This window comes from Patella vulgata, chromosome 9 (genome assembly GCF_932274485.2).
Source record: "Patella vulgata chromosome 9, xgPatVulg1.2, whole genome shotgun sequence".
NCBI classification, from domain to species: domain Eukaryota; kingdom Metazoa; phylum Mollusca; class Gastropoda; family Patellidae; genus Patella; species Patella vulgata.
In genome coordinates this window covers 36,719,341-36,734,491 of record NC_065887.2, presented here as the reverse complement: position 1 = coordinate 36,734,491, position 15,151 = coordinate 36,719,341, and the positions used below count along the sequence as shown (strand labels likewise).

The 15,151-nt window shown below is 34.7% G+C and overlaps 1 protein-coding gene across 1 annotated transcript; it reads left to right on the top strand.

Moving 5' to 3' along the window:
- Positions 1 to 3,617: 3,617 nt before the first annotated feature.
- On the top strand, positions 3,618 to 10,320 carry LOC126807732 (glyoxal reductase). Its single transcript, XM_050532505.2, has 7 exons — positions 3,618 to 3,640; positions 4,388 to 4,582; positions 5,254 to 5,388; positions 5,689 to 5,796; positions 6,989 to 7,207; positions 8,471 to 8,618; positions 9,563 to 10,320. Exons 1-7 carry the CDS (start codon positions 3,618 to 3,620, stop codon positions 9,626 to 9,628), a joined length of 894 nt encoding a protein of 297 aa, XP_050388462.1. The 3' UTR covers positions 9,629 to 10,320.
- The last annotated feature ends 4,831 nt before the right edge of the window (positions 10,321 to 15,151 follow it).

The following is a 15,151-nucleotide window of genomic DNA, read 5'->3' as shown; positions in this document are numbered from 1 at the left end:
TCCATAATGCATGATGTTATGGTCTGATACACACCCGGCCATAACGAAAGGAACCAAGAACTTTTGGAGATAATATATTTCAATTTTCATCAAAATTGGAAAAAAATTGTGACCTGTAGTGTGTCCAAAAACAAACTGTGGACAGACGGACGGACAACAGTATATACATGTACATACGTCCATTTGAAAAGAAGAGAAGACAGAAGGGATTCAACTAAATTTATATTTTAAAATACTTTGTTTCTGGCTTGTTATTGAAACTGAAACATGTTTTTTGTTATATGTTTCGAAAGTTGTCAATCTGACTATGTCTCTCTGTCAGATTTCTGATTAACAGATTGTACTGATTGGATAATAATGTCGTCAACAGGTGGCATCAACTTCTCTTGTAGTAGTCTCTTACATCTTAATAGCTTCTGATCATGTGGCTCAGAGAGTAAGACATTGGCTCGCTAGCCTAGAGGTCCTTCGAGCCCTATGTTGGCCAAGAAAGATTATCTGGATTTTTCGGCTTGGCTCCCGCTTGTCAGTGGTGCATGACAGAGGGCCTGGCAAGGGACAATGTATGTTGTTTGGATGTGAGAAAAAAAAAATGGGGTCCCGTGTATACATTGGCCGCGTAGGTCAAAGAACCCATGACAGTTGAAATTTGATACAAGCGTATGCAATAGCGCCGCTGTCAAGGCAAAATTTTCCTCATAGCCCAGTCACAGAAGAACAGTAGGACATTAAACACCATTTTACATGATGTTAGCTGTCACTCAGGAAAACAATGAACAAACTTTCTACATTTTCTTCACACAATAGAAAGAGCATATATTTGCTACTAAAATAATCGCTAAATACTTAGCAATAGAGAAAAGTGTATTGTTCTACTTCCAGTTCTAATATTATATGAACTGTAAAAAAAAATATTAACAGAACGATAGTGAATAATATATCTATATGGTAATATTGAAGTTCTATAAATAAAGGATACTGACATAGTCATCGAAACCCCAAAAAGTACCCACTATTTCTATGTCATTCTTCATAATAATGTGTATTCTTGATCCAATACATTTGTCTACCAATTCTGTGAAATGAGATTCATAAATTACATGTAGCTTTTAAAGGGACTATCCCGAATTGAACAGAGTCTCAAAAATAAAAGTCTGAGTATGTATGAAATTTAAGCACCTAAATATAGAGAAATGGTGTATTTACCCTGTCTCAAAATTTCAGCTCAAAATATTGAGTCATTTGGACGTGAACGTCAAAACTGCTTATCCGGACACGTAACCCTTTTAAGATTTTGGGTCAATTCTTTCGTTGGGTGACCTGATAATCGATTCCCGTTCCTTTAGTAGGGTGACCCACCATATATAAATATCTCCAAATATCTCGACAATTACGCCACAATATTTATATATATGCCAAGCCTCAAATCAGTTTCACACAATTATAGTCACTAAATAAACGATCATGTTGTACTTAATAAGCTATGACCATTAATCATCTATAAATAATAGACTGAAAACTGGTTCCAAGTGTCGTCCATAACATCCAGACACTTTTGAGTAAAAGATAGGTTACGTGCCCTTGTTTTGAAATTAGTCTCGCTTAACCAGTCTATCGACCATTCTACGTCTGATTGACAGGTCGGGATAATCAAGACTACTTTTTTACGAAACATAACAGAGAGCTAGAACAAGAAATTGAATTTAGAAATAAGCACTTTAGACAACTCAACAATTGTTTTAAGAAACTTGTAAATGTAAAATGAAACTACTGCTAGTATCATGTTCCTGCTAAAGAAAGTGATTCAGAGATAGTATTTGTACTAAACCAAAAGAAGCCGCTCTTAACGGTACAGTTAGTGATAAAGCAATTTAAAAAATAAAACAAACGTAATTTCTAAAGCTGCTGTAATAACCAAGAAGCTAAATTTTACTGCTATTCAAAATCGTCAACAATAGATTTTTTACGGCTGTAATAGTTGATATATTTGTAGAGAATTGCACGTGCCATGGTTATTTATCGACTCAAAGAGAGTGCGGGGTAGTCAGAAATCAGTTCGAGACACGCAACTGAAGCATGCACATTTAGCCGTGTCGAGACCAACTTTCTGTAGAGTGCACGGGTCACCCTACCTTTAGAGGTTTATACAGTGAATGACCCATGTGCTGTACTTGATAACGAAAAGTAAATTCCACCTACACATTATTTTTATAAAATAAAAGGCTGGTGTTATCCAGACACTGCATAATACAGCTTTGGGCACCGGTCCCCACTTCCAGATTAAGACTGACGGGTTTAAGTTGTTTGAAAACGTATCAAATATATTGAGTTAGTTGCTTGGCCCTAGGGTAGAGGATTTAAGTGATTTTAACACAAAATTAACCAGTTTTATTCTCCAAAATATAATCGGGATTGGCCCTTTAATATATGGCAAAAAGACAATAATAAACATCAGCAGTTATTAATTAACACGGTTACATTTTTGGTGGTCGTTTCACCCCATCGACACAACAAAATATTAAACAATTGACCACGAAATATCACTTATAGTTCTACAATTGTGTATGGTAACCATTTCATATTTGAAGAATAACACGTAAAATATATAATAATTCATCCAAACAAACTGGTCAAATCTTATTATTAAAATTTAAACAAACCAAGCGGCAGTAACTGCGATGGACTTGTAAAAGTAGCCGCCATTTTATACAACTCTTCAAAATAAACACGCGATCGGCAAACATCGTCAAATATCAGTCGGAACTCTTCGTCTTTGAAGACAAACAATTAGAAAGAAATGTTTCCAGAAGATTTGAACTGGTGGCTGTGATATTATTTTAGAGGTCTTTTTTGAAAGTGACAGAGGCAGTGACAGTGGGAATCGGAATTGGGAATTAACAAGACCACCATTTTATAGTTAAATAAGCCATAGAACTATTGGGTATGTTGAATTTAGAGTAAAAATTATTGAATTTTTTGTTGAAATTATAGACAAATATAATGAATGATGATATGTTTTCACAGGAATTATATAATAATATAATATAGCAGATGAAGTCCTGAGCTTTGTATTCGCTTAATATGAGCTATTGTTGGAACTGCTCCAGAAAGGGGTTCATGTGATTAGCTGCAGTGACCATCCGAGATCATAAAATTTTTTGGGCATAGATTAATGAGCCCAATATGGCAATACTAATAGTGAATAGACAGTTTATGTATGGAACAAATAGCTGCCAGTAGGCTATACCAGATATTAATCTCTTTTCAACACAATGCAAAGGTCATTTTGAGACAAACCAAGACGAGTAATTTTTATTAGGGTGCTTGCACTGCAATTCCAGGTGGGCTATATCCCACCCGAATGACTCAGCATTCCATGACGGCCTTTTGCAGTGTCACTGACAAATGAGAGATAGAAAGAAATGGGTTTTAACCTCCATTGGACACAAACTGGGTCATTCTTTACTAGAATGTTCATTGTATGAAAATTTATGTACTGTTCACATAATACCCAACATTTAAAGATAATTATCTACCGGTACCCTATATTCTCTAGAAAATCTATTAAACCAGTTGCAAAATCAGTTAGTACGTTTGTATTTCATGCAATCACTGCAATGAATCTAAGAACATATATTGTGTAGACCTTTTGTATCAAAATTATTATCGAGATTTCCATGTATTAATATATTTCATACCATGTTTTATTACTCGATTCATGTAATTCTTCTAGCATTCCTATCCCATATTCTAGATTAAAATTATCATTTACCTTGTTTGTAAATATATATATTATTTGTCATATTGTTATAAATTTATGTACATGTTTATATTGTATGCTGTCCTCAATGGGTGTTTTGATACAATAAAATCTTATCTTATCTTATCTATGGTTCAATTTTATTTCAATAATTCGCTTGCACATATACATAGGGGTCTTTAGCTGTGGGAGGAAACTGGAGAACCCGGAGGAAACCCACAAGGTTAGACAGATGACTCTACTCTTGTCGCGTACAACCAGGGAATCAAAACTATGCCAGCTGATGCAATGACAGATGCACATGCTAACCAATCAGCCATCAGAACATTCTTCTAGGCCCATATTAGGATTCAAACCCAAGCAAGACATTCCCTGACCTCTCAGCCTAACATGATTTCCCATCTAGGACAAGGTTATATTTTACACATGGTTTGTCCAGATACCATAATATGTAGATAAGAGTTTGAAATTAATCTGCTCTTTTTATCAGATAAATAGTGCTTGATGAATGAATATCCTTGACTATTGAGCAGTATTGTCTCATGAATGGCCTCATGTTTGCCAATTTAATGTCTAGAGAAATGTCAAGCATATTTTTTATTGTAGTTGTTTAAAATACATTTTCAGATATTTGAAGAAAATGGCTGTGACGATTGCCACTAGTTTAAGCAGTACTGTTAAACTGAATGATGGAGTGGACATGCCCTTATTTGGATTGGGGACATTTCTGAGTGAATCTGGTGCCAATAAAGAAGCTGAAAATGCAGTAGTTTCAGCTTTACAACTGGGTTATAGATATATTGATACTGCAGTTTTTTATGGGTATTGAAAGCTAATAACTAAAATCAAGGCAATCATTATCATTTATTTTAAAAAAAAGAACAATTTTCATAAAGTTGAGGAACCATTATTTGATAATGTCGACTTATTCCAAGTATCATTTTTAGACAATGGTTTCAGTCGCTTGAATAGGATACCCTTATTAGTTTATTAAATGAATTGCAGTTAAATGTCTTACCTTTCTGCACCAACTGGGAGAGGGGTTTAATATAGGCTATGCCTATTCCCCAATCCCTATTCAGATACAAATCTGAATAAATATATTGTTTAATGTTTATATAAACAAAAGATATTGACCTCAAGTTTACTAAAAGCCATTGTGTGCTTGATAACGATAGTGGGATACTTTGTCGCAACGTTGTGCATTTAGAATAAAAACTAGTGATTGTTTCTCATAAATATTGTCTTCTGTTAATGTGTTTCCTACTGGCTAAATGCCACTCAAAGACCTCAGATTTCCCTACAATCTGAACAACTAGGTGTAGGTGTTTTTCCTTGTATTTCATTTGATGTATTATATTTTATATTTCATGTATTATATTTTACATTTCATGTATTGTATTTTATATTTCATTTAATATATTATATTTGATTTGATTTGATTTTGTATTATATTTCATTTGATGTATTATATTATTTTTGATGTTTTAAAGAAATGAAGAAGATGTTGGTCGAGGTATCAAGAGATCAGGATTTAAAAGAGAAGATATATTTATTACAACTAAAATATGGCACGATTGCCATGGTTACGAAGAAAGTAAAAAATCGTTCCAAGCATCTTTTAAAAGGTAAATTAAACAAAGATATATCCTCACTAACATGTTAACAATATTTATTTATATATAGATATGAATATTGATATGAAAATCCTGATGTGGGTTGCAGGGTTTCCATTTTTGTTGGGGGCTTTTTGTCAACAGATCGTGTATTTTGTTTACATTAGTGAGGCAAAGAATCTATTGAATTTCAACAATTCCTGTAAATTATTTATAGAGTTATGGACCTTGTTTCACGACTATATGTAGTATCTGTGAACCAGAATATATTTATATTTTATATGATGTTAATATTATGTATATGATTTGTAGGTTAGATTGTGGTTATGTTGATCAACTATTGATACATTCACCAAATGAAGGGCGTAATGTTGAAACATATAAAGCTATGTTAGAATTGAAACAACAAGGTTTAGTAAGGTATGTTATACACTTAATATTAACCCATCTACATCTCCCGCGGAGACTGGGAGGTTGGGTGTTAGATGCATGGCTAAATGGTTTAATAACGTGTGTGCTTTAGATCATAAGGTCTGTCATTGACCTGATTGGTGTGCTTTCAATTCCCAGCTTGTACTGTCCAGCCTCGCTAAAGACCATATGCGCAAGCAAATTAGTGAAATAAAATTGAACCATGTTAGTCCCCCTATAACCTAGTTTGTATTGAGTGGACTTTAAACCCCATTTCTCTCTCTAAAAAGTCCAGCAAGGCTCAGAAAAGTTTGGCGTTAGTCCCCCCCCCCCCCCAATTTCATGTTAACAGAACACAATTTTTATGGTAAACAATCACTGGTTTTCTTATAAGCAGGCTATTTCTAGTATCCTCTTATCTTAATCTAGATATGTTGGTCTGGAAATGACCTAGTTTGTGTTTAGTGGACTTTAAACCTCATAACTTTCAATCTCATCTATGGAGACTATATACATTTATCGGTCTTTTAATTACTGGTAAGCCACAAGTTACAATGAATAAAAAAGGTTTAATGTGTCTTACTTTTCTTCGCCAACTGGGATAATGAAGATGACCATATGTCATGTAGTATGTATGCTATGGGGGAAATTTTGCCCAGACAGCAATTAAAGTCCAACTGTCAATGTTTCTTTTATGTGCATGCCAAGGTGTACACAGGAGCTTCTTTTTATTGCCCCATCAGAATGACTAGACACTTTTCCTCAATAGACCCTCCGTCCTGCACCACTGCCAACGCTGGGATTGAACCAGGGACCTTAAAGTTAGCAAGACAGCACCTTAGCCACTGAGTCACAGCAGCTCCACCACAGGAATGGTGGAGGAATGTTGAACAGAACTACATGATTTCCCAGTCTGTCCCTGTCATGTTATTTTGTTTCAGTATAAATTGAGTGCATCAAGGTGGCCTTTTAGAATTATGGGTAAAGTTGTCATGGCAACAAGATTCTGAGTAAAATAGAATTTATCCCACTTTTTAAACCATCGATCCTACAGCCGGAAAAATTTATGTCATTCCTCTCACTGCACACAAGTGAATATTTTGTAATAAAAATATACAATATGTTAGTCCTAATCTGAACCAGTTAGTGTGGAAGTTAAACCCCATTTCTCTCTATTTTGATTTGAAAATTTGATTTTCAGATCAGTAGGTGTGTCCAACTTTGGAATTCATCATATACAGGGATTACTTGATGCTGGCATGCCAACCCCATCCGTCAATCAAATAGAGTTTCATCCCTGGCAGAGGAGACCAAAACTCGTGGATTTCTGTCGTGAGAAAAATATAGTTGTCGTTGGTTATTGTCCAGTTGTCAGACAACAAAAATTTGATGACCCAGACGTTGTGCGACTGTCAAAACAGTGAGTTTATTATTTGTATATAAATGTGAATACTGTATGTTGGTGTTACGGTGATCTTCACTCCTCCATGACCGTCTTCTACTGGGTGTGTAGGCAACATAGGTTCCATATTGGTCATATAAGTCAGTCAGGACCATATCTTAATAATTGACCGAATTTGGCAAATTTTTCCCCAAATCCATTTTAAACATAGTTACGAATGATCTCATCCGCACAGCTGTAAACATCAGATAAAGAAATCCATATCAACTCATGATGTGTGTGTATAGAACTGAACACATAATCATGTTTTCATACGCCCACATTTTCATGTGGACGTATATTGTTGTCGCCCCTGTCCGTCCGTCAGTCTACAGGTCACAATTTTTATCCAATTTCAACGTATCACCCTAAGATCTCGATTTCTTTCGATATTGGCATGTATCGAAATAGTAACTTCATGGATTATGGCCCCTGATTGTACAAAAAATCAGTTTTTAAGCTTGTGAACATTGTAGAGGTCACAATTTTTATCCGATTTGGTTTAAACTTGAAATGTATGCTTATGACCCAAAGATCTCGGTTCCTTTCGATATTCGCGCAAATTGGAAAGTAACTTCCTGAATTATGGCCCCTGATTGTAGCTCGTTCTCTATCCATCTCTCAAAAATGTGGGCGTATCCTGCCTGGCAGCTGTTTTGATAATTAATTATATTAAATAATGAGAAAAGGGTTATTGTTCGTTTGCCAGTATTGGGGGGGGGGGGGGGTTGGATGGCTGAATGGTTAGAACATGCGCACTGTATCATAAGGGGTGCCATTGAGTCAACTGGCATGGTTTAGATTCCCTGGTTGTACGTGACAAGGAATAGGGCCTGTCCAACCTTGTTACTCCCACTGCTAAAATACCCCTACTCACAAGTAAATTATTGAAATAAAATTGAACCATGTGTTAGTCCCGAAATGACCTAGCTGCACATTTTTACATAATGGAAAAATCTTTTAATTTGATCTCAGGGGGAAATATCTGAAAGCTGTTGGTAGGCAATATCTAATTATTGTCTCGATTTCATTTTTTCTGGTGCGAGTATGAACCGTCTTTTCTGATATGAGAATGAACCGTCTTGTCTAGTACAAGTATGAATCATCTTGTCTAGTGCGAGAATGAACCGTCTTGTCTGGTGCGAGTATGAACCATCTTGTCTTGTGTGAGTATGAACCGTCTTGTCTGGTGCGAGTATGAACCGTCTTTTCATTTCACTTGATAATTATTTGTTATTACAGGTTAAATAAATCACCAGCTCAGATTTTGATTCGCTATAGTGTACAGATGGGTATTATCACCATACCAAAATCAGGCAATCCGAAAAGAATTAAAGAAAATGCAGAAGTATTTGATTGGGAAATTCCACAAGAGGGCATGGACAGTTTGGTAGGAATATATATAACCTTTGTCTTTATGCATTCTAAATTTCAATATTTTGAGCTGAATTCAGTTGAAACTGAATTTCATATACCGACAGCCTTTTATCTGAATAACTGACTAAATTTACTCCCTGCACTGCTTCAATCATTTTGGGAGAATATTAGATTCCAGGATTCAGTACTATTCATATGTTTCAGTCAATATGTTGGACCAAATGGGGTCTAATCTCTAATGGCGTTCTCCTCTATGTCTCCCTTTCTGGACAATTCGTTTGTCATCACAATAAACTGTTCATGACTGGTATCAGCTCCTTGCAAAGCACTGAGTTTACAAAGCATTCTCAGACTTAAGTTAAGAATTTACCCCATTATGAGAAATATCTTTGATCCAGAAACAAAAAACTTTGCACATAGTTTCTTACTGACGTATTGGATACATTAAACAACAAAAGTTTTATAATGGACTATATTTTCTTTAAAATAAGGCCAACAGTTTTGAGTAAATTTTTAAGTCTGAGAATGCTTTGTGGACTGTTAATCGTATTATGAAAATCTTCTAATGTAGTGGGTATGGGATATTATGTGAACTTCAAATAGAAGTAGAGAGTAGAAAGGTAATGAAAAGACCATACTCTCAAAAAAGAAAGATTATCTGGCGAGCAAAACTTATAACCACAGAAGAGAAATGAAATGAAATGGGTTTAACATCCTAATTTTTTGCACCGACTGGGCTAATGAAGATTGGCCACAGAAGTGAAGTTGTCTGAGCTGTCTATAAAGGTTAGGTACAAAAAGGCAAAATCTTTGTACTCTATAGTATCATTGGCACGTTGACAAGATTCTGTGACATATTCATCACAATAATCAAAACAAAGAACATAAATTTAAAGTATATCAGATGATGTATTTTAATAAGATTGATTAAAATGAGTTTTATCCTTGTTTTTCCAGAACTCAAAGGAAGAATCTGGTATAACATGGGACCCATGTTCTTCAAGTAACCCATGGTTAGGATAAACAGTGATAAACATCACATAAATCTGGATTCTCATTTATCTTTTCCCGATAATTTACTATAGATGAAATCAAGTCTCTTTTGGATCGGTTAGTGTATTGAGAACACCAGAGTAACACCTCTATGACTCAACACCAACTTTAACCAAAATTTAAAATAATTGAATGTATAATGATTGAATTGTGATAAAAACAATATGATTCATTATTGAAGTATGATGAATAATAATAATAATAATAGTTTATTCGTACTCATGGTACACATAGGTTATACATATATAATAATTAATCAATATACAAATAATTATATCACTTTGATTATGAAGTACACAGAAAGTTGATAATTTGATTCAGGTTTAGTGCTTCATTTGGATTAGAGTCCCTGAAAGAGATATATTCTCTAATTGTAAGCCCTGTTCTTACATCATCATCACTATAATAATTACGATCTAGGTCTTTTATTCTATTTAAAACAGAAGAAATTCCTACATTTAGGACATCATGTTTATTAAAGTTATACTTTTTACAAATAAAATTAATATTATTGCACATAGAAGACTGGCTTCCATTTAAAGCGATCTGACTGCACATACTTAAACATTCATTGTTGCTTGACATTGTACTTTTTACAAATAAAATTAATATTATTGCACATAGAAGACTGGCTTCCATTTAAAGCGATCTGACTGCACATACTTAAACATTCATTGTTGCTTGACATTGTACTAAAATAAAACTTAGTAAATCTTTTATACAATTGGGTTTTTATGTTCAAATCGTCACAAATTATGCTTAATAAGTTGCTATGTGCGCGTGGTGATATACCAAGAAGCCTCCTAACACTTTTTCGCCAGACACAATAAAATCTATCAATATTTTTATGGTTCAAATCCCATAATTGGCAGCCATACAGAGGCATACAATAAGTCTTAAATAATTTATATTTTGTGTTAGATGATGCATATACAAAATTTTTAATAGTGACATTAACCTTCACGAGAAAACTATTAATACCATGAAATATGTTTTGTCTTTGTGAGGAGGAGTTAAGAGTGTTACCTAAATGTTTCTCTGATTCGACAACTTCTATCTTTTTATCATCAATACATATGTCTTTAAATTGATTAATAAATGTTCTGCTATGTGAAAAGAAAATAAGTTTAGTTTTCTCAGGATTGAACTTATGATCATACTCTTCTGAATATCGTTTAGCAATATTAAGTAGGCCAATCAGAGCTTGTCTGCTGGATGTCACGAATGTGAGATCATCAGCGTAAGCCAATGCTCCTACATAAACGTGACCAATATGGCAGCCAAGGCCACTGGTCCTACAGCGATTCAGCAGTTCGTCAAGATAAACTGTAAATAAGATTGGAGACAAAACCCCACCCTGCTTCACTCCATTACTGACATTAAAAGTTTCGGTTACAATGTTACCCCATTTTACTCTGATTTTCTGATTTAAATACATGTTAAGTAAAAAACGAGCTGTTAAAGGACACATACCCTTAGATAGCAGTAACTTAAATAATTGGACATAATTAACTCTGTCGAAAGCCTTGCTTGCGTCCAGGAGGGTTACAAAGACGTCAGAATTCCTATTATTATAATATTGTATAGTTTCATTTATTACGAATGAGCAATGGGTTGTTGAATGTTTCTCCTTGAATCCAAATTGTAGATCCGAACATTGGAAGATATCTCTGTTATGTTTCAAAATTATCCAGTCAAAGAATTTTCCAATAATACTACTGAGAGCAATACCACGATAGTTACTGGAATCATTTAACGATTTTTTTCTGTTCTTTGGGATGGATATTATTGAGGAGAGAACAAAGTTACTGGGTGAGAAACCATGAGTAATCATAGAAGTTAACAGTAACGATAAATGAATGAAGAAAGAATGTGAAGCATAAATTAAATGATCTGATGTTTGACCAATATTGCCATCCTTTTTGCCACGTTTCAAATGTTTCACTGCTCTTTCTACTTCATTTGTACAAACACTATGAACTCTATTACACTTATTACTCTTACACTTATCTAATTTAAACTCAATGTCATTCTGCAATGTAGACATATCCCCCTCATCAAAGGAGACACTATTGAACAATTGCTTATATTTATTACAAAACAGATTACCGATATTATTTGCACCTATTTGACCGTCAACCGTATTAGGAAGAGATTTACATGATCCGTTGATTTTCTTAATCTCTGACCAAAAGTTGTTACAATTATTTTCTAGTAAATAATCAGCTAGTTTGTTTGCACAAATCTGATCTTTATTTTTCTTAACAATTTTTAATACACGATGATATTTAGCCCGAGTGCCTCTCCTAATACATTTGTTATTGAAGTAGAATAATTTAGTTATGGTAAACTCATGCATTGTTACTTAAGTATGAATGAATTATGTTTTGTTGTTGAAGTACAACGATTGAAGTATGATAAACACATGATTTGTTGTTGAAGTACAACGATTGAAGTATGTTAAACACATGATTTGTTGTTGAAGTACAACGATTGAAGTATGTTAAACACATGATTTGTTGTTGAAGTACAACGAATGAAGTGTGATAAACACATGATTTGTTGTTGAAGTACAACGATTGAAGTGTGATAAACACATGATTTGTTGTTGAAGTACAACGATTGAAGTGTGTTAAACACATTATTTGTTACGGAAGGATAATAATTGATATGTAACACATGATTTGTTACGGAAGAATAATAATTCATATGTAACACATGATTTGTTACGGAAGAATAATAATTCATATGTAACACATGATTTGTTACGGAAGAATGAAGTCTTATGATTGAAATGTGATAGAAATATGATTTGTCATTGAAGAATAATGTATTATGATTGAAATGTGATAAAAATATAATTTGTTATTGAAGTATAATGTATAATGAGGACAAGAATAAATGATACTGAAATTAGTCAACAAAATGACTTGCTTAATATGTAGTAGTTATTAGCACACTTTCCGAGGTGTATCGGTGAATATCAGGACAGTTTTGGTCGAGGGGCCCAGCCGTGGCGGCTCCCGACCAAAACTGTCCTGGTATTCACCGATACACCGAGGAAAGGTGCTAATAAGTTACTTACATTACATTTCTATCGAGTATTGTGAAGCAAAATGTGAAAAATAGTATTTATTATCGAGTCGTTTCAACCGAAAAGTGACAAATACTTTCTGTTCTTTCATTATTTATCCCTTTCTGAGCCTCCCATTACATTTCATGGTAGAATGATTTCGCAGTGGAGAGACGACCTGAGTAATATTTACATGTGCGTCTTGCTATGATACTCTGAGCGTAAAACAATCACGTGTTTGTTTAGACCACATCGTCAAAACAACTTGTCTATGGCGTAGAGGACTGCGATATTATTAAATGTAGTGTAAAGGAAATGCGAAACGTGGGTCATTCCTGGTGAAAGTATGCATCGGCGGATGGTTCTTCCGTTGAAATTTATTTGTAATAAAGTTTATGACTTTCTAGGCGTTTTTTTTCATCCTGCTTATTTTCAATGCCTGTGAAGTGTCCAGCAAGAGAACTGCGCCTTCTATCATCACAATTAATTAAAATAATTATTCAATATTCTAATTTATATATTTTGCATATTAATATAAATCAAACCAAATTATGAAATAGATGCCAATTGGTATGTATAATAATTGATTTTTGTAATATGTTGTTATGTTAATTTAATGTCATTATCCTTATAAGACATATAGAAATAGATTTCACTAAAAAATAACACACTAATATGGATATACTACTTCTGAATTTTATTTTATTTTATTAATTAATTTTATTAATTGTATATGTTTTTGAACTGCCATGTATACCTTAGATCAACCAGATTCAATATTTTGACTTAAACCATAGGGGTTTAGCTTCTTTAACATCATAACATGTTGCACCAGGTTTCACAAAACACTGAAACTTTTGCCCTGGGCTACATTGGGCTTGTGAGGGTCCTGGTCTTACAACTCATTTTGCTATCACAGGTCACAAAATAATCATATTATTACACAGCTCTGTTTATCAACTAGGTGTATGTATGCTGTGTGAGGAATCCATGGTGACTCAGTGAATACAGTGCTGGCTCACTAACCTGGGATTCCAGTGGTGGCCCAAATTTCCATAGATTTTCCAGTGTGGAGGGACTGGCCAGACAGTGTCTTGTCATTCAGATGGCACGTAGTAGAAGAACCCATGACTGTTGGAATTCGAAATAGAGTATGCTGTAGTCAAATTTATCTCATAACACATGTAATTATCCCTGTTGGTGCCAAAAAATCTAAGTTACACCCCTTTTCATTTCACATTAGGTGTCCAATGTCTTCTTCTAGCCCATTTTCCTCCTTATTAAATCTGGCAAAAAATGCTTCACCATTACTACAGACAAACCATGTTGGGCGACAAGCAGACACTATTACTACTGGCATACACCATATTGGGCTACAGGAAGACACCATTACTACTGACATACACCATGTTGGGCAATGGGGTGACACCATGACAGTGTCTTGTCATTCAGATGGCACGTAGTAGAAGAACCCATGACTGTTGGAATTCGAAATAGAGTATGCTGTAGTCAAATTTATCTCATAACACATGTAATTATCCCTGTTGGTGCCAAAAAATCTAAGTTACACCCCTTTTCATTTCACATTAGGTGTCCAATGTCTTCTTCTAGCCCATTTTCCTCCTTATTAAATCTGGCAAAAAATGCTTCACCATTACTACAGACAAACCATGTTGGGCGACAAGCAGACACTATTACTACTGGCATACACCATATTGGGCTACAGGAAGACACCATTACTACTGACATACACCATGTTGGGCAATGGGGTGACACCATTACTACATGGGCTACAGGCAGACACCATTACTACTGACATACACCATGTTGGGCGATGGGGTGACACCATTACTACATGGGCTACAGGCAGACACCATTAATAGACATACACCATGTTGGGAGATGGGCCGACACTATTACTACTGACATACACCATGTTGGGCAATGGGGGGACACCATTACGACTGACATACACCATGTTGGGAGATGGGCCGACACCATTACTAATGACATACACCACGTTGGGCGATGGGGGGACACCATTACGACTGATATACACCATTTTGGGCGACGAGCAGACACCATTACTACTGATATACACCATGTTGGGCAATGGGGCGACACCATTACTATTGATATACACCATGTTGGACGAAGGCATACTAAGAGCAGTCGTAAGTATTTGACAAAACTAAAGTTTAACTATATAAGATGGTCAAGATCTTTTATTCCAGTCATCAGACAGAGAAGAGATATGAGACAAAAGAATTTTATAAGGTTATTTAACATAATATAGTATTTCGTCTATTTCATAAAACTTTTAAATGGAACATAGGCCTAATAATCTAGCATTTTGACTGTTTCACAAAAGAACTCTATGATGCCAAGTTAAATAACATGATGTAGCATTCCATATCAGA

Excerpts from the sequence above, each read along its gene's own strand:
- LOC126807732 (XM_050532505.2), top strand. The coding sequence starts at position 3,618 with ATGAATCTAAGAACATATATTGT. Across the intron at positions 4,583-5,253 it reads GATACTGCAGTTTTTTATGG|AAATGAAGAAGATGTTGGTC; the intron begins GTATTGAAAGCT and ends GATGTTTTAAAG. Across the intron at positions 7,208-8,470 it reads GTTGTGCGACTGTCAAAACA|GTTAAATAAATCACCAGCTC; the intron begins GTGAGTTTATTA and ends TTGTTATTACAG.